Consider the following 21739-nt stretch of genomic DNA (forward strand, 5'->3'; position numbering starts at 1 on the left):
ATTATTGGCTATGACAGGGCTTCCCAAACTTATTTGTACTGTGACGCCCTTATGACTTGACCATTTACTTACGATGTCCCTCAACCCAGCCCCTAAAAATACTTACCAATTTTTTAGTACTTGCCTAGTAACAGGTTATCAGAAAAACACTATTTGGACATTTATAATTTTTATTAGAAAGTAAGAACGAAATCAAAACATAAGGATAAAAATAAAAAGAGATCGACACGCAACGCGACGCACAGTTTGGGAAGCCCTGGGCTATGATATGTATCATGAACGTGCGAATTATCATTGTCACCTGTCGCCTGTGTTTGAAATGAATCTGTGCCCTTAGTGTAAGTTTTCGGTTACAAAATACGTCTCGATCGCGTTCGCGTTAAAATCTCAATTTGTATGCAAACACGAACAGCGCCTCTAGCGGAACGTTTGCGATGTTCGTGTTTCCATACAAATTGAGATTTTAACGCGAACGCGGTCGAGACGTATTTTGTAACCGAAAACTTACACTAAGGGCACAGGCAGGACCATCTTACGCTGTACCGTCGTTGAGTTTCTTGTCGGATTCTTCTCAACAGAGGTTTTTCCGAACGGGTGGTAGATTTTTTGACTTTCATAAGTGCTTGTTTATAGCCTAAAGCTTAATTGAATAAAGATATTTTGACTTTGACGTTGGCTTTGAATTTGTGCTCTTACCTTGATCTCAAAGTTACAGCTGCCGCGCCTTATGACCGCGATCCAGGGCTCCTCTGGCAAGGGCTCCAATGGCGCCGCGGCGGAGAGCAGCGGCCACGTGCAGCCGGTGTGGTCGTGCTCGCCACCGGGGCCCTTCGCACGCACGTGGACGGCTACTCCGCGCGAGGAGCCGATATGACCCTCGCCGTATTTACCGGACTGTGGAGAGAAACATAGGTTAAAGGTTTTGCGAGGAAGAAGCTGGTCGTTAGAGACGTCAACGTGTACGAAGCTAGTAACGAAGAATATTGAGAGTCAGGGTCATGTCAGGGTAAAAGGGGTTCATCGTTTTGCGTCTACAGTATTTATACTGAGATAAGGACGGTGTTAGGTCGGGTTAATTGCATAGGGTGAAATAATCCTACATTAACCCGTTAAATATAAATGATGACTAATTTTACTTAAAGATAAATACTACTGAAATTCGAAAGTCAGTATCAACCATACACAATAGATATATGTATTAGGGATAGAATTAGGAGATTATGAGATATTTTATATGTTTTTTTTTTATGTGTAACAGAGGTTGCACGTTGCAATCTTGCAAGGTGAATTTCACCAAATTCCAGTGGCTGGTTTGACTTCAAATTTGGTATACTTAATTAGTTTGGATGCAAAAGACTGTTAAGGACTGTTAAGAACTTTTTGCTAGATTCATTGTTTTTCTATGACTGCACTGAATTGTTATGTAAAACTCACGTTTCTCACTCTCGATATTATAATTCTTACGCGCTCTTCACGATAAAGAAACCGTAGCAAATTTACATTCACATTATAGATCACTTATGTAAATTACATAATAAGTACATTATTTACATAACAACAGTTGTCTAGACTTCCGACGTACGAGTAAACGGGCACTTAGTGCAATGGAAAATATGAAAACCACGCATAAGATAAGTAAAGTTTGGATACTTCCGCGTTTAGAGACGTTTACAATATTTAATTGTAAAAACATATTATTTTTTATGGAATTAAAACGACCTTGAGATTCATTACGCTTTGTGGTCCGTCTGTCTGTTACCTCTTCGCACTCAAACCGCTCAACCGATATAAGACCCTGGGAAAGACATAAGATAGTTTTTACCCCGACTATTCCCGACTAATTGCAAACTTCCTGAGAGGTAGCGATATACGAATTATTCGTAGACGGAGTCGCGGGCAACAGCTAGTGCCGGGTTTCTCAAAGTGGGGTACTCGAACCCCTAGGGGTTCGCTATTCGACTGTAGGGGGTTCGCGACAAGGTTTACGTGATGGTGGCTGCAAGACTGGCAAGATGATTAAGATTGGTTTTTGGAGTCTTTTTGTATTTTTTATTTCAACTCCAAATTTGTTACTCATTTGTTTGTTATTTGTTGTAGTTTGTTTCAGTTTGTATTTTCGTTAGCAAGATGATTCTTACCTATATTTGTTACCTTTTATTGAAATAAATAATATACATTATATTATGATGATGATGACTGAAATAAAAATAAACTTAGTTTCTCCAACAACCAATTTTATTACTATCTTTGGGGGGGGGGAGGTAGGGGTTCGCTGTTGTCTAGAAACTTTAACAGGGGTATGTGGAGCCATAAGTTTAAGAAACCCTGAGCTAGTGAATTTATCAGTGCTCCATCATGAACGCCATTGTGCTCATAGTACTGGAACTCACCCGATATTTCATGCACCGTTTAATTAAATGATCAAAAATTGATATCGCGATCCTAAAATTCCTTCACTGTTTCTTTAAGTTGTGTTGTAAGTAAAATGGTTCCAACGGAAATCCAGCGTCGACTGCAAGGCCGACATCATGCTGAGTTGGGACTATTTCGTGTCAATTTGTCTCTGTTTCTGTTTTACTCTTATTAAATAACCACTTATAAATTTATAAATGTCACAAATAAGTATTTTTCATTCTTTCTTTCTAAAACTGTTTCAAGTTCTCCACGTCCATAGACTCTGGCTTCACTTTTAACTTTAACGACGTTAAACATATTTACAAACAAAAATTAAATGCTCGAATTAGTAACTCTTCTTTCTAGCACCTGCTTCTTTCATTAGTTTTTTGTTACGTTTCTTAACAGCATACGTATATTATAAGTATGTTAAAGCTGTGAATAAATACACATGATATTTTTTCAACTAATAAGGAAAGGAATTGCATTGCACGTAACAGGTTTTAATATAATAAACAAGTATCAGACAATATCCGTGTCGAGTTTACGCATTTCCATATTTAGCGAACATAATAATCACAGCAAGTCTATCGTCGGCAAATAAATATTAACATGTATAATCCACTCAGTGTAGGTACTTTAAAAAGATATAATACGAATATGTTCTTGGGGAAAAAAAACATTTTTAATAGGTACCTCTTTTGCTTTTGTGTAATTTCTTATTTGTCAAATAATAAAGATACAATAAAAAGTCCTAAGTAGTAGTAGTAACTAAGTAGTAGTTTAAGTCAAGTCCTACCAGTCTCGTGTAATGTCTGTAGGCTGTGTAGAGGTGCAGGCTGAAAATCAGCGCGGTGAAGCATAGTCACACCGCACATGCTCAGCCTGAACCTTTTGCCACATAAGTATAGATGAATGATTATGAACCTTCTCACGGATATGTATTTTTTTATGGGCAATATTTTTTTTTCTTTCTTTCTTTTAAAAAAAAGTAAATTGGCCAATTAATATTATAAACGTTATAAATAGGAAATCTGACTATTTATTTGTCCTTCCCATGGGTCACAACGAAGCAGCGGATTAAAGTAATTTCTTGCGTGACAGTGGAGACCTTACAAATTATAGTTTTTTTTTATCTCGAAAAACGTCGATTAAAATAATGATCGACGCCAAAAGAAAAGCGAATTAAAGATACGATCAATAGTAATGAAAACCTGTCGGTTTCTTTAGCGATTTGCGTGGAAACACAATCCGTTTATAAGTGACTCCAAATAAGGAATTTCTTTATTCGTTTGTACTTGTATGTATTTTTGAAATATTTTTAAGTGATCTCACATACATAAAGTTTAAAACTTTAGTGATTTTCACTCATAATTAAAATACCGCAAACGCTTATCACGCTAAACACACGAGTAATATTTATTTACATTACAGTGGCCGAGGTCACGAGTAGTTGAGTCTCCTCGTGACCACAACCACTGTAATATGGCCGAAACGTCGAGTCGAGGTAAATAATACTTGGTACGAGGTTAATATATTACGAGTATATTTTAATTATTGATCTCACAAATGCTCTGCAATTGAATTTAGTGTAGTTGATAATATATATTTACCGGCAGTGTACGTACGACATACGTTGCCCAAATCAGCTTAGCTTGATTAGACATACCCACGATTGTATGCAAATGAACGTCGAATTCGAATAGATACACGAATCATTAGTGGAAATATTTCAATCAATTACTGATAAAAATAATTAAAAGTAGGAATTTGTTGCATTAGTGGTGTGGAGTTTGTTGAATTTAGTACATTTTTCGTACATTTTTTGATGTGAGTTTGAATTCCATGCGACACCATGTCACCGCCAGGAAGTATGACACTAATAACCTATTTGTAACTAATTTAGTACTGAAACTAGATTACGGTGTGGTAAATTTAAAATGTTTAGGGTTCCGTACCTTAAAAGGAAAAAACGTAAAACTTCTAAGCCAACGCAATCGAAAGATACAGCCGTTTATGCTGCAAATTTTCGACAGTCGCACGGAATCAAAACCTACAGGGTACTTCCCGTGAACTCAGAATCTTGAAATTTGGTACTAAGCTACGTCTTATAGCACAGATAAAGGAAAAATTGCGAAAAGCATAATATTTTAGTTTCATCGTATAATAGAAATATTTGTACAGAACCCTCGGTGCGCGAGTCCGACTCGCACTTGCCCATTTGGCCAGTTCTTTAGCTCGTTGTTTATTACAGTCTCAGTCATAAAAAAATAGCTCTAGCTACTAAGCGCTCTGTTAAACTTAGAAAAAAGTGTTACATGAGGAAGAAAAGACTGGGAAAACAAGGTGAAGGATATGTATTTATTAATAATAGTTTTTTTAATAGGTACTTATTTTTTTAATTATTAAAAAATATTATTCAATTCAGGGAATTCACTAATTTCACACTAGAATTAAGCACCCTGGCTTGACTCGCGTGTCGAAATATTTAGCTCGTATAATATTGTTATAATTCAGTCATTAAATTGAAAATTTAAACCGAATAATCTAGATTAAATTAAATAAAATCAGAAGCTGAATTCTGTTGAAAGGGAAAACAAAATATTGGTCAAATTGAAAAAGCGTGCTAAGTCGATCTTGATAAGAAAACTGCATCAGGGAAAACAGAACAAGTCTCGATTAGATAATTATCAGTTTTACAAACGATCAAGGCAACAATAAAACAGCCGTGGTCTTTTCAATCACCTATTGTTTATAATTTTCCCTTACAAATGAATAGTAGTATCCGAACAGAACCAAGGTTTTTATAGAGTGGTAATCTATAGTTGAAAATCAAAAATTCAACAGATACGTTTTGTTCTACGTTGCGCTGTTTCGACGTAGTAAGTTAGCAATGATCACTGGGAAATTGACGATCACTGACCAGCCAGTAGCGTGCAATACTGATTATCTTATTGGAAGAAAGGATTATTCATTTATTGTTATGTTGATATCGATCGCGATTATGGGATTACAGGAAAAAAAAATAAGAAATATTTTTACACAAGATAAATCTGCCGGGATAAAGCCCGGGACTGGGAGCCTCAGTCCAGTGGGAGGGTTATTTCCCACTACATTTTCATATCGCGACAAATAAAAACTTGTTTACTTGTAAGGCCCTAGGGAAATAAGGCCTTGGTCCACTGATGTTTATTCATCGGACGTCGTCTGTCAGAGACATCTGTCGGACGCTTCATAAATAAAGCATCACCCCACTTTAAACAAAGCGAAGGTTTATACTTTGAAATGATGTGCTGTATCGAATCTGCAGAACGGCATCTTGACCTTATGAGTTCTTTGCCTATACTTACACAGTATTTTTTCTTGTTTTCCGTTAACTTCGACAGACGCCTCAGTTCTTTGGTAATTTAATTAAATTAACTTTCTGGTCAAATCGAAAAAAAAAAGTTTTTTATACATGTAATAACTTCAGTCGTTGCTAAAGGTCTAATAATTACAAAATACATAAACTTAACGAGTGGCATTGACATGACACGTACATGAGAGACATAAAAAACTCATTTATTTCTTTTTTTAGAAATGTGTAAGTACACTAAAACACTTTAAATAAGGATTTAAAAAAAAAACATGTTAAATCAAGAACCTAACTGGTTATTCTTTTCCCGTAGGAACCATGCAATTTTTTGAGATAAAAGCTTTTCATCTATGATCGGTTGAGTGGGTACTGTAAGTGTGAAAGCGTAAATAAACAAACTCACATTTATAATATTAGTATTGGCACTGGTGTGTAGTATACTGTATACAAGATCAGAACCAGAAATGCTCACTGTGGTACGTCTTAGGTATTTCTTAGTTGAACCAATCTCAACTGCACTGCACACACCGCAACACACCCACCAAACCGCATGCATTTAGATGTCGCCTATAACAGATCACCCATTGAACGGTGACCCAAACAAGGAGGTAAATCCATTCCCACTAGTAATTACTAGCGAGACTGCATTCAATTGAACGCAACCAAACACGGTGTGAAACACACACAGAAGCAGCAGATCGGGAACGATTTCTCGCAACCTCAGGCGGTCTCGCAGGCTCGTTCGTTACCGCACCATCATACGAGTATTTAACTTCTTTTTAGGGCCCGGGCCCACTTAGCGTCATTCGAGCGTCGTCGTCTAGTAAACGCCCGAGCAGCGCCGACATAACGTTCACGTTGCGGTGCCGCGACGCCAGCGTCTCGTTAACGCCCGCGCTGCGTCGACGCGGCGTCCGCGCAGCGTCGCCTCGACGTCAGGTGGCGAACTGCTGGAGTCTAGCCAGCGCCAGCGCAGTAGAGATGGGTAAATCCGGATCTGAAGATTTAAAAGAGTCAGATCCTCAAGCGGATCCGAATCCCTTAATGACTCCTTTCAAATCTTATCAACTCCGGAGTTACTAACTCCGACCAAGTCCGGCCGGATCGAGCGGCTCGTGACCGCCGTCACACTCACTCGCTCCGCTTTCGCTCTCGGATCGGATCGGATCGGTACCACTACCATGAGTTTACAGTGACCGTACTCGATAGCGACGGCGTAAATTATTTATATATATGGAGAATTGTACAGCGCCTCTACAAATAATTTACGCCGTCGCTATCTTGTCATTGTCACCAGTTTCGTTTCGTTTCACTCAAATCACGTAACGACCCACACCTACTGTAGAACGCCACTGATGTCTCATCGTACTCACACCAAACAATAGTAGTAGACTATGTTATTGGATTTTAACTAACGAAAGGCGACGGTTGGGTACTAGGTTTAGACCGAGATTATCAACAAATTTTTTGGCAAGGGCTGTGCTTTGGTTTGACCGATGATGATTTCACTTCGTTAAAAAACAGAATAAGAAGTTTCCAAGTCTTTAGACTTAAGAGTCACATCATGACCAAAGACTAACAGTCTAATAGGCTCCTATTAAATAGGCACATTATTCCTGAATACTGTGTCGCACTGTAAGTTGGGAAGCAGCCACCTAAAGCCCGATGTAGACGTTGTGCGAAATATCATGCTTGTTTCTTTACATTGCGGGGCCGTGTGGCTATGGATTTACATGTAATGGATCATCGACGGCAATGTACTCCATCCCGCACGATTTTTCACGTACTGTCTAAATGAGGCCCAAGTTTTAATGGCAAATTTCGTTTAATATGGCGGTCTCGTTCTCCGAGCGGTGCGGTCGTTTCTTCCGCTTCCTTAATATTCGTACAGTTGCTATGAATAATGCAGGCTTTTGTAATTTGACGGCGTTTGAAAAATAGCAGGTTCTTGGCGATAAGTAGCATTGATAGCCTGTCTTTATGTATGATCCTTATCGCTAACTTCATCATAAAGTGATGCCAATATTTAGGAATGGACAGTGACAACTTTAGATGATAATGTACTATCGAATCCATGTCACTACTTTTTCTGGTTCAATAGTATATCAATAGTTAAATTATATGCGCAACCGGAGTATCCATGCTTCTTCGTATGCATGACCTATTTAAATGCATCATCCATCATTATATCCCCAAAGAGTCCCCACGACGATCGGTCTTGAGCTGTCCGCATCCAACTAGTTCCATTTTCAGCGATCTTCACTAGATCTTCGTTCTAGGTCTATCTTGTTTGAGGTCTTCCAATGCCACAACTTCGGGTTCGCGGTCACCACTCCAGAACCATACTGCCCCATCGTCCGTCAGTGAGTCCTGCCCACTGCCGCTTAAAGCTGCTGATAAACTGAAGCATTCACTTGTAACAGAAAATCGAGCATTTGCCGTTTTAAAATTTATCAAACTGAACAACGGACAGACCTCTCAGAACAGAGCCAAACATTGAACGAGCATTAAGATAATACGACCATTGTAAGGAGCGCTGAAATGCTCGTCAAAAATGTTAGTATTCATGATGATGTCGGAATCGGACGAATGTTTGTCAAAAAGCTCGAAGCTTTACCGTCGTTTCGCTTGAAAAACTGAACGCTCGGAATGTTCGCTAAAACGTTTATATGTTTATTTTGTGAACTTTTAAGTACCAGTAATGAAACGCATTCACTAGAATACTCAAGTATATCAGCAACTTGACGACCGGATGGCCAAGTGGTTAGGGAACCTGACTAAGAAGTTGGTATGAAGAATACGAATGTTTGCTCTCGGGTCGGGTCTTGGACGTTTAATATGTATTTTAGTTGTTTCATGAGCGCTGGAGGAGATACCACAGACCGGTCATCGCGGGATCGGGGTAACCCGCGATGTTCTTCTCACCCGGGCTTAGTCATAATTTAATTTAATTTTAATTTTATTTATTTGACTTCTAATTAATTGTTTTTAATTGTTTTTATGGACTAACGTCTGGAATAAATATATCATTTCATTTTTCATTTCATTTCATTTTAGTATGTACTCGTATTTATCTATATAAGTATGTTTATCTTTTGCCTAGTATCCATAGTACAGGCTTTGCTTAGTTTGGGACTATGTAATTTATTTATTACTTTAAGGGGCTGTTTCACCATCCATTGATTAGCGTTAACCGACGGTTAAATGTGATGCCATCTCCGTCTATTCGAACAAAACAAATAGAGACGGCATCACATTTAACCGTCAGTTAACACTAATCAATGGATGGTGAAGCAGCCCCTAAGTCTTTATATGTATATATGTATTTTATAAAATACAATTGGGTAATAATCTAAGAACTTGTATGTTAATATCTTCTGGTTTCAGTGGCCAGAACGATCGTCAACATGCAAAGGTCAATAATGCGCGTCATATACGTAATGTGTGCTTATTGCTATGAAGAAATTTTGTTTAGTTTGGTTGCCATGCTTTGCCAAATATCGGTAGGTATGTTAAATTTATCGTAATTGACAAAATTTACATAGTTCAAGACTTATACGACAAGATGACACGTGATTAGGGTGGGTTTCTTCTTCACTTCTACATTCTAATTCTAACAAAAAAAAAATCTAACATAATGTTAAGATTACGAATTTACAATCGAAACTATTTGAGTCTAAAAAAATTCTTAATTCTATTAGAAGCAGAATTAGTATATAGTACTTTTAGTAGTGAGTAGTGACATTGTAAACCAGTGTGCATGCCTTGTAAATATTTATGCTAAGATTATTCTCACTGTTTATAAGATCAACGTCACAACTGTAGCCACATTTGGCACACAAGCGATGCAAGTCAGTTGAACTCGAATATGTAGGAACAATGCATCTATTTTGCATAGCAGGATGGTTGACGCCAAACGAGCGGAATTTGGTTTCATACAAAATTAAAGTCATTTATGTGAACTAATTTTGCGACGCAGTATGGAACTAAAACTTTTTGTAAAGCTGTATCAATATCCAAAATCAATAAATACGCTCGCTTCGACTGTGTATAGGTTACAACAACACTGTGAGGTTGCACAAGTTATTAACTTAAACCATTGCTTATTATAACTTATTCCATGCTTGAAAGCATGGATTCTAATATGGACACGGAGAAGAGAGGTGTTGACGAGTTTTGTATGAATAGTACCCATAGTTTCTTTCTTATCCATTTTCTACTGCTTATTGTTTGACTCTAGTAATACCACGGAATTAATAATAGTACAGTAATACATCTTATACCTTCAAACAAGCAATTCTTGTGTATATAAGGTAAACGTCCTTGTGCTCATCACGCTAATGCCCAATAGACGACAAATGCCGCCATTTCATGAATTGGCTAAGGGACATCCGCCATATCGATTCATAACTCACCGTTTAGCGATTTGCCTAGTACGTTTAGGCAGATCATGAAATCAGAATCTCGGAAACAGCTCCAATCGATTTCGATGAAATTTGGTATGTGGTTTTCGGGGATGACAAATCGATCTAGCTTGGTCTTATATCTAGGAAAACACTGGTTACCGAGTTTTAACCCGAGCGGAGCTCAGTCGCCCAGGTACTTTTACAATACAGGTCAACGGAATTAACAAATAGATGATGAATCTGACGCCACAATTTAAGATTACATACTTGATATTTCTTGAGTAGAAAAAACCTGCCTTGTGACTAGTTAGTTAGGTACCATATTCCTATCACCTGGGGAATTAACTAGGCCAAAATTAGTTCTAGATTGAAATTTGAAGTGTACGTACGTATCAAGTTTCGTTTAAACGCGCTAGTTTTTCGAACTACCCGCACTTGAGCTTGTTTATATTGTTCCGTCACCTTGTCACACCGACACAACACTGACATAATTCAAGGATATTTCCGAAGATACGAGTACAACTCGACTTAAATTTGACTTACAGGTTATCGAATATAGGACTTTGCATTCAACAAAACTCATTCAATCTAGAACAATAAGTAACGACGATAAAGTTTGTATATTATGTATGCCAGAAACGTATATTAAAATAACTTTTGTTTTTCACGCACCTACTGCTTATTATGATATTTACACAATCTGCGTACTGTTTTTTTTCCTAAATTAAATAAAAGTACCTATCGATTACCACGATTTTTAACATTTGCACATGCACCTATTTTAATTATTACTTATATACAATATAAATATAACAAGGATGAAGTAAGATACATATTACTAAGAAAATTAAATCATAGTTAAGTACTTAAACTAATATTATAAGTCTGGCAGCTTGTTTCTCTTTCACGTTCAAACGGTAGGACATAATTGATGTTTGATGTAATTTGATTTGAGCTGGGTCTCGATTATCACACAAGTACTGTATTTTGTTCAACTATTCCCACGGAATCGGGATGTAGAATAGAATAGAATGTTTATTTGCATAGAATAAGTAGGTACATCGGTGTTCTTAGGTGGTATGTGACATTAAAGTAACTTATAGATACTTGCTTACTTGGTACTTGTAGATAGATAGATAAAAAAAGTACGGTCAAGGACTTTAATTCATGAGCCACCATGGAAGCTTTTCAAAGGAAAAGTCATTACGATTTTCATTGTTAATTAATGCGATGTCACTATGACGTTTACTGTGAAATGGTTCCATGGTGGCTCATGGAATAAAGTTCGTGACCGTACACACGAAAATCCCAAAATTTCGGGAAATCGGCGTCATAAACACTCGATTCCGACTGGGTGGCCTGCCTAAACGTGCCATCAGTAATAGCACAGTGTAAGGAAATGTAGGAAGTTCTTAGACTTTGGTAATAGCAAGATTAGCAAGTAAGCTAGTGTACACTAACTACGAAGTGTTTTATCCAAAGACATACCTAGTAATCTAGTTTCTCTGCGGGATAGAATCAGAAATGATGATATCCGCAATAGAACTAAGGTTACCGACATAGCTCGAAGAATTGTGAAAGTGAAGTGGCAATGGGCGGGGCACATTGCTCGCAGGACTGATGGCCGATGGGGTCAAAAGGTTCTCGAATGGCGTCCGCGGACCGGGAGACGAGCTGTCGGTAGGCCTCCAACAAGATGGAGCGACGACCTGGTTAAGATCGCGGGATCGCGGTGGATGCGAAAAGCACAAGACCGGTCTGAGTGGAGAGCCTTGGGGGAGGCCTATGTCCAGCAGTGGACGTCTTTCGGCTGACATGATGATGATGATGATACCTAGTAATACCGACCACCTCACGCACGCTTCTATCACTCGTCACTCTCCAACCATCTTCTGCAATCCTCCTAACTAAAACAGTCATTCCACGGTAGGGACATGGCATATTGATTTCTTTGTTTGATTAATTTGAATAAATATCTGCATGTGTCAGTTCCAAACACCAAATTTTTATTTTGTGCCAAGTAGTAACGAATTGAGGTATATTTACAAATATTGACTAAACCATCGGCCGCGAAGCCGATTTGAATACAATTGTATGAAACGTGTCTTGAATAGCAACAAGGTTCGTATAAATTTTTCGCATAATTCTAAGGTTGTGCGAGCGCAATATTGTCGACCACGAAATTCTTCTCCACCTTAAAGTAAAGGCATCGAAGGATTCAGTCAGTTATAAGACTTATAAGGATAATTACATTATCACTTCGGTACAACTTACTTACGTGTTAATCATTTTTTTTTTAGTCAGTTATAATGTTTTTTTTATTATTTCTACTTAATACTGGCACAACAAATGGTAAAGCACCTATAATATCGGTCCTATATGATGGACTTAAACAAAAAAACCGGCCAAGAGTTCAGTTTTTCGGCAATAACTCAAAAACGGTATATCCGATCATGTTGAAACCAATTTTCGTTGAAAGTATTTATTAAGCGTTACCTTTCCATATTTTAGGACAAACGGTTTACAAGATAGAGGGGGGGGGGATAGAATTTTTGCTACTTTGGGAGCGATTATTTCCGGAAATGTTCACTTAATCAAAAAAGTTTTTGAGAAACCTTACTATCTTTTCAAAAGAGCTGTCGAACTATGTGCCACAGGTTGATGCGAGTTAAATTTTTTTTTTTCGATTTCTGTTACGTGTACAGTGGCAAGACATCTGTACTCCAAATTTCATTGATATACATCTTGTAGTTTTCGAGTAAAATGCCTGTGACATACGGACGGTCGGACGGACGGACGGTTGGTCGGACAGACAGACAGACAGACAAAACGGACTTGACGCAACTATAAGGGTTCCGTTTTTGCCACTTTGGCTCCGGAACCCTAAAAAAGGTTTGAGCGCGACTAAATGTAAACCTTGAGCAGCCTTGAGGGTCAATGACACGGACAAACTGTAAAAGCGTGAAAAATCTGAAAATAAGCGTTATTAATCAATATTAGAATCATAGAGAACGGCTGCTAATTTAAACGTCGGCACTAGTCGACATATAGATGCATACAATTCAATTCAATTTATTTCAAATAACAATGAACATTGTGTTTGAAGTTAGAATACGTGTCCAAATTATATAACAAGTCAAATTAAATTACTACAAAATTATTATTACTTATTATAAAAAAAAACTACAAATTTAATTAAATATGTCAATAACATTTGTCAGCAATCTGGATTAAAAAAGCTACCCCTTCTGGATTATAATAGCTACCTCCATACCCAATTTCAAGATTCTGAGTTTCACGGGAAGTACGCAGTAGGTTTTGTTTCCGTTGCGAGTTTTGAAAATTTGCGGAAATTTGCAGCATAAATGGCTGCATCTTTTGATTGCGTTGGCTTAGAAGTTTGATTTTTTCACAGCTTCAATGGACAGTAGACCTCAGTATTTGATATAAATTTCAGCTTGATACCTCCACGCGTTACCGAGAAGAAGGGTCTTGACAGACAGACAGACGGACAAAAAGTGATCCTATAAGCGTTCCGTTTTTTTCCTTTTGAGGTACGGAACCGTAAAAATCGGATAATTAGTGTTAGTGTCGAAACAAAACGGTATTTTATGTATCGTTGCACTGCTGTATTGTTTCCAAGTTTTACCAGTGTGGTACGTTTCGTGGTCTATGAATTAATAATAACAATAACATGTATAGAGCGACGGCAATCGGTGTGCTAGACACTGCTTTTTCTTTTATTTCATACATTGAGAACACTAATACTACTAATCATTGCTTATATTAATAATGCGACAGTCTTAAGTTTAAAAAATTGCGCTATGGTCGGTGTAATAAGAACGCCCGTGCGAAATTCCATATCTCTAGTCTAGACCTATCAGTTGAGATTTCAGGACTTTACAGCATATAACCCGATCCCGTGGAATGGGATATTCGAATTAAAATGTGGGCTATAAGTTATTCCATAGATCCAGCTCTTTATATACAGTCAAGGGCATAAATATCTATACAGCCATAGCGTCAAAATATGTATGTATACACACACATCGACCCTTTGTTTAGTGGCATAAAGGTGTATAGATATTTTTGACGTCTTGATAACGTATATATGTATATTTATGCCCTTGACTGTACCTAATTTCATCCAAACCGATGCCCGACCGGCGCCAACCGTCGGTGTGATGGCGTACATATACCGCCAAGTAAATACGCCCGTCCCGTCGTCTGTGTGTGTAGGGCTTAACAAACATACACTACCTATATACCTACTATTAGATACTATTTGTAGGTTAGTAGGATATCATTTTCTGTTGCACTCAGAGTTGTCAATTGCCTGTAATAGATTGCCGCGTTCTAGTTGGAAGTTGTTGCATGGAGCTTCTAAATATGAATTGACATCTGAAAGGAAGTTAGGTGATGTTGAATATACATGCGCAAAGCGCGAGAAACTGAAATACTTCGAAATTATATATAGAACTCTAGTAAGTAGGTACTTAAGCAACATGATCATAGGCCCACTTCTGCTGGCTTGTGCTGAGACACCGACTTCAAACTGGTAGTAAATTAATTTCGTGTTTTTTTAAGTCAGTTAATATTATTGTTATATACTTTTTATTCGATTGACAATTCAGTGAAAACAAGATAGAAAAGATGACAATCGACATTCGTAGACTGCGCCTAAACTAAGCTTAATTTCATTCTACATTTTAAACAATGTCATAAAACGGCATAAAGAGATAAAAACTCAGCTTACTAAAAAGACATACATACATACATATGATAATTGTTTGGGCGTCATAAAATATCAGTGAGATTATGAATCCGAAGGGAGCTAATAAGGACCAAAGGCCCGCCCGCCCGCAGGCGATAATTGAGTGTATTTTGAACGTAGCTAATCGGGTGATTCGAGTGACATTGTGACACGCACACAATGACGATCGCAGACGTCATCGCCCTCATGAAGTAATAAAATAATGCCCGTACGTTGACGACCATTTTGCGCCTAAACAATCATCATAAACATGATTACTAGGGATGCAACGACATCTCCATCGAACTTTCGATAACATCAACCTAGCATCAACCGTAAAAAATATTACCGATGATACTAAGAGTACATTATCATAGAGAAAAGGAAATTAAAGATTGATAACTATACCTATACTTATCTATTAAAGTACCTAATTATGTAATATTTGCGGAAGCATTGGCTTTTTTTTAATCTTCGATTTGTTATATAGATAGATTAAAATAGTACGAGTTTACATATTCCGCCTACACTTTCTGAAACCGTTTTAACGCGATTTTATCATTGATAATTTAGAGTAACGTTCAAAATGACGATATTATCGATTAGAGACGTACTTAAAAACGAGTAAATATCGATTTCCATATCGATATTTATATCTTCTTGTAACCCTATAAAAACCACCAGGAAGTGCTCCGGTAAATGCGTATCTAATCGGTGTTCTAAAAGGCTACCGAAGATCTATAAATACACTTCAGTTACACCATAGTTAATTGAGATAAGTACACGGAAACGAGAGTTGCATGGGCTTTCCGATACTGCGAGTTTTCGTATCGATAAAAATCGATCAATCGACATGAAATGGCAAGAACAAAATCCCCGGGTGAAGTATTTTCTTCTGCAATGGCCAAGGGTGCCGCAGATTTTTAAAACTACTTACATCATATCCATACTCGGGAATTGACCATGATTGTCGATACAAAATGGAAGCGAAGATAGTCCTGCTTTGAAAAATCAAAGAAAAATCAACAAATGGGTCCTAACGATGAGCGACAATATGGACAGCCGCTGGTTCCGCACCCTATCAAACTAACACTTACTTTTCTATTTCGAGATCAAAATAATAACTTAGTGGTTTTCAGTTGAGCACTATTAATAAGTTATGAATTACTATCTGCCCGCTCCGTACCAATGAGTCAATGAAGAAAATAGGACCAAAGCTTGACTCACACGCTCACTTTTGATTTGGAGAAATTTTCAATCCAATTTTTCCACTTCTGACAGTTACAAATACAACAAAAAAGAACTAACCAAATGGTGCAACCGTAAATAACACAACATAATACAATTTTTTATTGAAATAATTTTACGCTATTTGTGTGCCAGCTAGTAGTTTGTTCTGAGCTAATTTAGTTAGGAACTATACATCTGTTAAATAACTTTCAGCGAAAATATTTTGAGATTAATTTATTGGCATTCAAGTTATTTTTTAATTTTAAAATAATATGACGAAATACGTGGTAAGTAGGTTTCTTTTATAAAGAATGGTACAAGAAGTTCTCGGAATGGGAAAAATTAGTCATTAATATGGCTGTTTTTCTTATCTATCGAACAATATAATTACATCTTTATCCGGTGGTAATCACAATTGCCTTTTTCTTTCATTGCAATTATGAATAATAAAATGGAATGAGTGTAATTAAGCGTGCTGTCTATGTACTAAATTTTCACTCATTCGTCTCTGTCTTACCGTATTAACTAGACAAAGACGCACTGAGCACTGAGCGATATTGTTATTTATCCGCTTACCTCAGAAGTTTCCGTGTATATCTCTCCATGTTCATCCTCGTAGGTTATGTTGATGTTAGCCTGCGTATATGTATCACTGGCGAACCGGTCATCTCCCGGACCGTATCGCACCGATTCCAGCTCCGTTCCGGGCGTGTGACACCCCACGATACTGGCAACCCAACCCAGTGTTACCACTCGCGACCACAATCCAACGCGCATTTTAAAAACTTAAAAAAACACTACACAATGTACTACGGTACTCTTTGCACTGCTGGCTCACAATCGTTTGATCCAACATTAACACGATAAAGCACTAGCACTGCGTCTCGTACTAAGAAACCCGCGCGTATGACGAACTAAACCAGCACAGTTTATCAACTCCGCTATCGGTTAACAAAAACAGACGCAATGGATTTGCTCGTATCGCTATCGTTATCACTCGTTATAATTTGCACAGGCTTTCTTCGAGAAGTGTCGAAGCGCTCTATTTCGACTGTCGCTTGTTTTCTTGGTGTTTCGTCATGAATTCTCTATGGCATGCGTCCTCATATTTTTTCTATGCTATCTGTGCACTAGAGCGAAGTCGACTGCTGCCCCATACCCGGCGAGAAACTTCACTGCATCGGGTAACTGAAACAATGGAGTTATTACGTCAGTATCGCTGGTAATTTTTATAGTCACGCACCTAGTCAATAAGAATGAAGAGCCTGCGGATCTATCCACTTAAATCAAAGTCAAGTGACCTTTAAGCTACGAAGCCCTTGTTTTAGCTTAAGACCAGGAGAGCTACTCCAAAATTCGAAAGCCTCACAGGTTATTCGGCCGCAGAAATATTCGTGGGGAACCTTCCCTCTCGCGCGAGGACACTGGCTGTTTAAAAAAATATATATTTAAAGACACAGACTATGAAAAAGTAACCGCTCATTATTACTTTTTTTAAAGGCCAACATTTATTTTTCGGTAAGTACATTGTTTTGCAAGAAAGGACTTCAAAAACCTACTAGTAAATAATTAAACCTATAAAACCTTTGTAAAACAGTCCCTGGTTTACACATTTCCGGATATTTTTCTGATCGAAACCTCACTCGAAATATCCGGAAATATGTAAACCAGGGGCAAAAGATGTATCCTGTTTTGAATAGGCATTAATAGGCAATTAATTAAGAATGCCTGTCAAACTACAATATATTTTTATTCGATCAAAAGATTTGAAATTAAATAACTTGGCCTTGACGAAAGCATCATCTGTCAAACAGTTTAAATGAAGTAACGATTAAAACAAAAAACACGGCAACTTTTAATCAGTAAATCTCGGAGACAAAATACAAGTATCAGTATTATACTTTAGATACAAGCTTGTGTGCGTAAAAGGTCATAGCTTGGGTTTAAAATACATCACACAAATAAATAAACAATACACTCGAGTAATCGTAAGGTTAGTAGCTCAGGAGTGTCGACCGATACAGACTGACTGATAACCAATCGATCAATGACATCAATTTTCCAAAAAACCTTAATTACGCTTTGTTTTAAAATAGCTCTTTATTTATTGTAATTAAATTAAAGCTGTTATTATTTGGCATAAAGTCTGTGCTACCATCAGCCAAATAATTGGTCTATCAATTTTTAAACAAATTCCTATCAAATGAATATGTCGCTGAAGTCGAACTTTCAAGTTGATAGACACGTCTATTGGCATTATTGTTTTATGACATGCAAGCGATTACCAATCTTAAGGTGGCAGAGCACATATTTGGCTGATGGTACGATCTGGGGGATTATCATCATCATATCACCCGTAGGACGTCCACTGTTGGACATAGACCTACCCCATTGACCTGCAGTTGCTTCAGTTGGAAGCGGAGTGCATCCACCTTGAACTTGTGGCGGATCTGCGAATCGGGTCGAGTGGAGTACAGTTGAAGAGGCGTATGCCCAAACCTCTTATTCTAAGAGGAGCCCTGAGCCCTGTGCTGTGTGTGTGTGGGACGTTATATAGAACGAGATGAGAATATGCCCAACAGTGGAATTGCGCCCACGTGTTTATAACAACATTAAAATTAGTTTGTGAAATAAAAATGCGTGTTAACTTTCTTATGACAGAAAAGCAACCAATTTATTTTTAATCTAAAAAAGTAGAACTACAATCACATTGTTGATGGCCAGCAACAAATAACGTTCGGTCAAATAAAAAAGTTTTTATGTTACTAACACACGTGCAGTGAAGATCAAGATCAAGATCATTTATTCAGTAAATAGGCCGCAATGGGCACTTTTACACGTCATTTTTTACTACCAGCGCTTTCGGAAAGACCATCATTGCAAGAAGAATGCGCCGCAAGAAACTTGAAGAAGAGAATAAAGTGTTTTCTTTAGATAGTGAATTCTTACATGAGGGTTAAGCTACTCTTAAGTGGGAGGAGAGCTTTTAATATAATAAACAATAGCCGTAACAAAAATTGCCGAACAAATGCATACTAACAATTTGAATAATTTCCATACCTACGAATATAATCAGAAATCGGACTTAGTTTAAAATCCGGCTAAGTGTTGTGAATGTTCCGTACCGTACCTACCACCTGTATTCGTCTTTCGTAAGATCGGGTAGAATTAGAGGAGAAAAGCACGTTTCTTGTATGGAAATCACTTTTAATCTTTTCATATTATTTTTTTGTATAATTTGTTGTCATAACGATCATACCACTTTATATGCCAGTAACACATAACACTGAGTGTTCTAATTTTTCAAGGCCGGCAACGCACCAGTAATTCCAATATTGGGTATTACTTAACATCAGCTGAACCACATACCCGTTTGTCGACTATATAAAAAGTATAATGTTAAAAATACATTTGGTAGTTGAATAACAAGGTAAAAGGTTCATGGACCTCCACGAAGCAACGCCTAAAACAATCCATCATTTAAAAAAAAATAAGTCTCTCTGCCTACTTTGGTTATTTAATAAACGCTTTTACAGTTTCCTGCGACAGACAGACAAACGAACAGACTTATAGACAAGGAGCCTTAATGATACGAATCGATTGGCACCTTTTGAGAACGGTACCCTAAAAGCGTCTAGAGTGATCCACGGCTATTTACTTCGGCGCCTGCGCGGTCGTTGACCAGAGGCAATAAAAACAGCAATTGAGGTGAAATAAAATATACTTACGCAATAATAATGCAACAAATCGAACTTCGGCAGGGTTTAAAATTAATACGGAACCTTTCTCGCAGGTTTGCCTGAACACCCCTGTAAAGGTTTATCATCGAAATTTTTGATTGAAAAGTCACCCCTTTTATGCCTTGCACAGCATATATAAATATGGATAAAAAAAACATGTTCAGCAGGCTATTGGTACAAAGCCATTTCCACACTAAAATAAAAAATAAATAAAAAAAAGCTTGTAAAAAGGCCGCAACAGAATAACAGTAACTGTAAATTAAATGAAGCAATTCCCCTTTTCAGATTGAACGACGTGATAAGTTTTAAAGGGAGGGAGTCTACTCGTGAGCACGGCCACTTCAATGTGGCTCAAACGTCGAGATAATTATTAATTCTTTTGTTAGCGTGATGTGATAAGTCCCGGTGCCGGTGCTGTAATAGTTATAAGTTTTAGGAGCGTTTAGTAACGGACAAACCCTTGGTGGAGGGTGTCCCCAGGGTTGGAGGAGACTGGTCACGCAGGTTCTTAAATAAATGAGGTTTCGAGGTCGGACATGTGGGTGAAACCACTTTGATTATTAGTAAACATCGTCCTAACTAAGGGTACGCTTTTTTAGAAGCGGAGACGTAGAATTGGTGAATAACATTGAATATGTGTACAACTAACACTTTACACGCGGTTTCGCACGTGTTATTAGATCCGACAGTTAAATTTAAATTCCGGGATTTTACATAACTCCAATGGGAATTCCAGAAAATTACATCCTAGATTTCTTAACGTTGCTTAAAAAACATCCGTGCAACGTGCTTACCCGTAACGATTTTTTCCTTTGTAATTCCCTGTTCTCCTAATATTTAGAGATGTACATAACCCTCGGTGCGCGAGTCAAACTAGCACTTGGTAGGTTTCAATATATTTTCTGCAATCCCTATTGCACTATGATCTCTTACATCAGGAGACACTTGCTCGTTTGCCATCCAGTCTTTTAGTGACTTACGCTACATGCGGCTTTTGTGACTTACGCTCAGTGCTGTCATCTGAACGCAACGTGTGTTTGCGGCACTAGACGATGTCTGGGGCAGAAAATGCGTATGACTAAGGAAATTTGGAATTTGGTTTTTGTTTATATTACAATTTTAACTGAAATGGCTACAATGTCACAAGACCGCCTTCACTTCCTCTTTACGTAACACAACTAATTATCAACTTCTCTTATTTGTTCAAGATTTGGAAATATCGTGATATCAGAGGCCTTGTGCTTATATTAGTCTAACACCTGAATCATTCTTCGTGTGTCTAGGAATAGCACCATTGTAATATGTTTTATTAAATTATTACACATTAAAATGATGTATGTAAACATATTTCGTAACCTATTGAGGGGAATAACATAATATGTAGATAAATTATGCGAAGTAGGTACTTGAGGTGTGGAATGAAAATATTTAATTTTAATGTAATGTGGTATTTCAGTTAAAGCTAATAAAATATTAGTAGGATTACTCTAGGATTTCTTACACACTTTGCTCTTTTTCGTAAGTAACTATTAAAATATTTTATGGTCCATTATTCTTTAATTAATATAAATATTTTTCCTTCGTGTAATAGCGTGTTTCATAAGGTATAAGGTAAATAGTTTTATTTTTTCTTACGGCACGCAATGAGACGTTATATCTGGTTTGTCGACATACATATTTCACAGTTGTACACTAATGGATAAGGTACTAAGGTCACGTATACATTAGTAGATTATTCCTTAAAACTAACTATGCTTGGGCTCTAGATATTCCAACAAGCCTCGTCCACACGCTCCCCTGTCGAAACAATGTTATGGTAGTCTGTCGAGCGCAGCGCTGGCTCAACGGACGAGGTTAATTT

The 21739-nt window shown here is 37.5% G+C and overlaps 1 protein-coding gene across 3 annotated transcripts in view; it reads right to left on the reverse strand.

The window, feature by feature from the left end:
- Positions 1-21739, reverse strand: part of gol (ring finger protein goliath) — a 126719-nt gene that overhangs the window by 23928 nt on the left and 81052 nt on the right. For all 3 annotated transcript variants that reach the window (XM_074098574.1, XM_074098572.1, XM_074098573.1), the window contains exons 2-3: positions 16715-17326; positions 697-894 (exon numbers count right to left, since the gene is read on the reverse strand). In XM_074098574.1, the coding sequence (XP_073954675.1) occupies positions 697-894; positions 16715-16915 (399 nt within the window). In that variant the 5' untranslated portion in view covers positions 16916-17326. The remainder of the gene's footprint in view (positions 1-696; positions 895-16714; positions 17327-21739) is intronic.

This window comes from Choristoneura fumiferana, chromosome 15 (genome assembly GCF_025370935.1).
Source record: "Choristoneura fumiferana chromosome 15, NRCan_CFum_1, whole genome shotgun sequence".
Lineage (NCBI taxonomy): Eukaryota > Metazoa > Arthropoda > Insecta > Lepidoptera > Tortricidae > Choristoneura > Choristoneura fumiferana.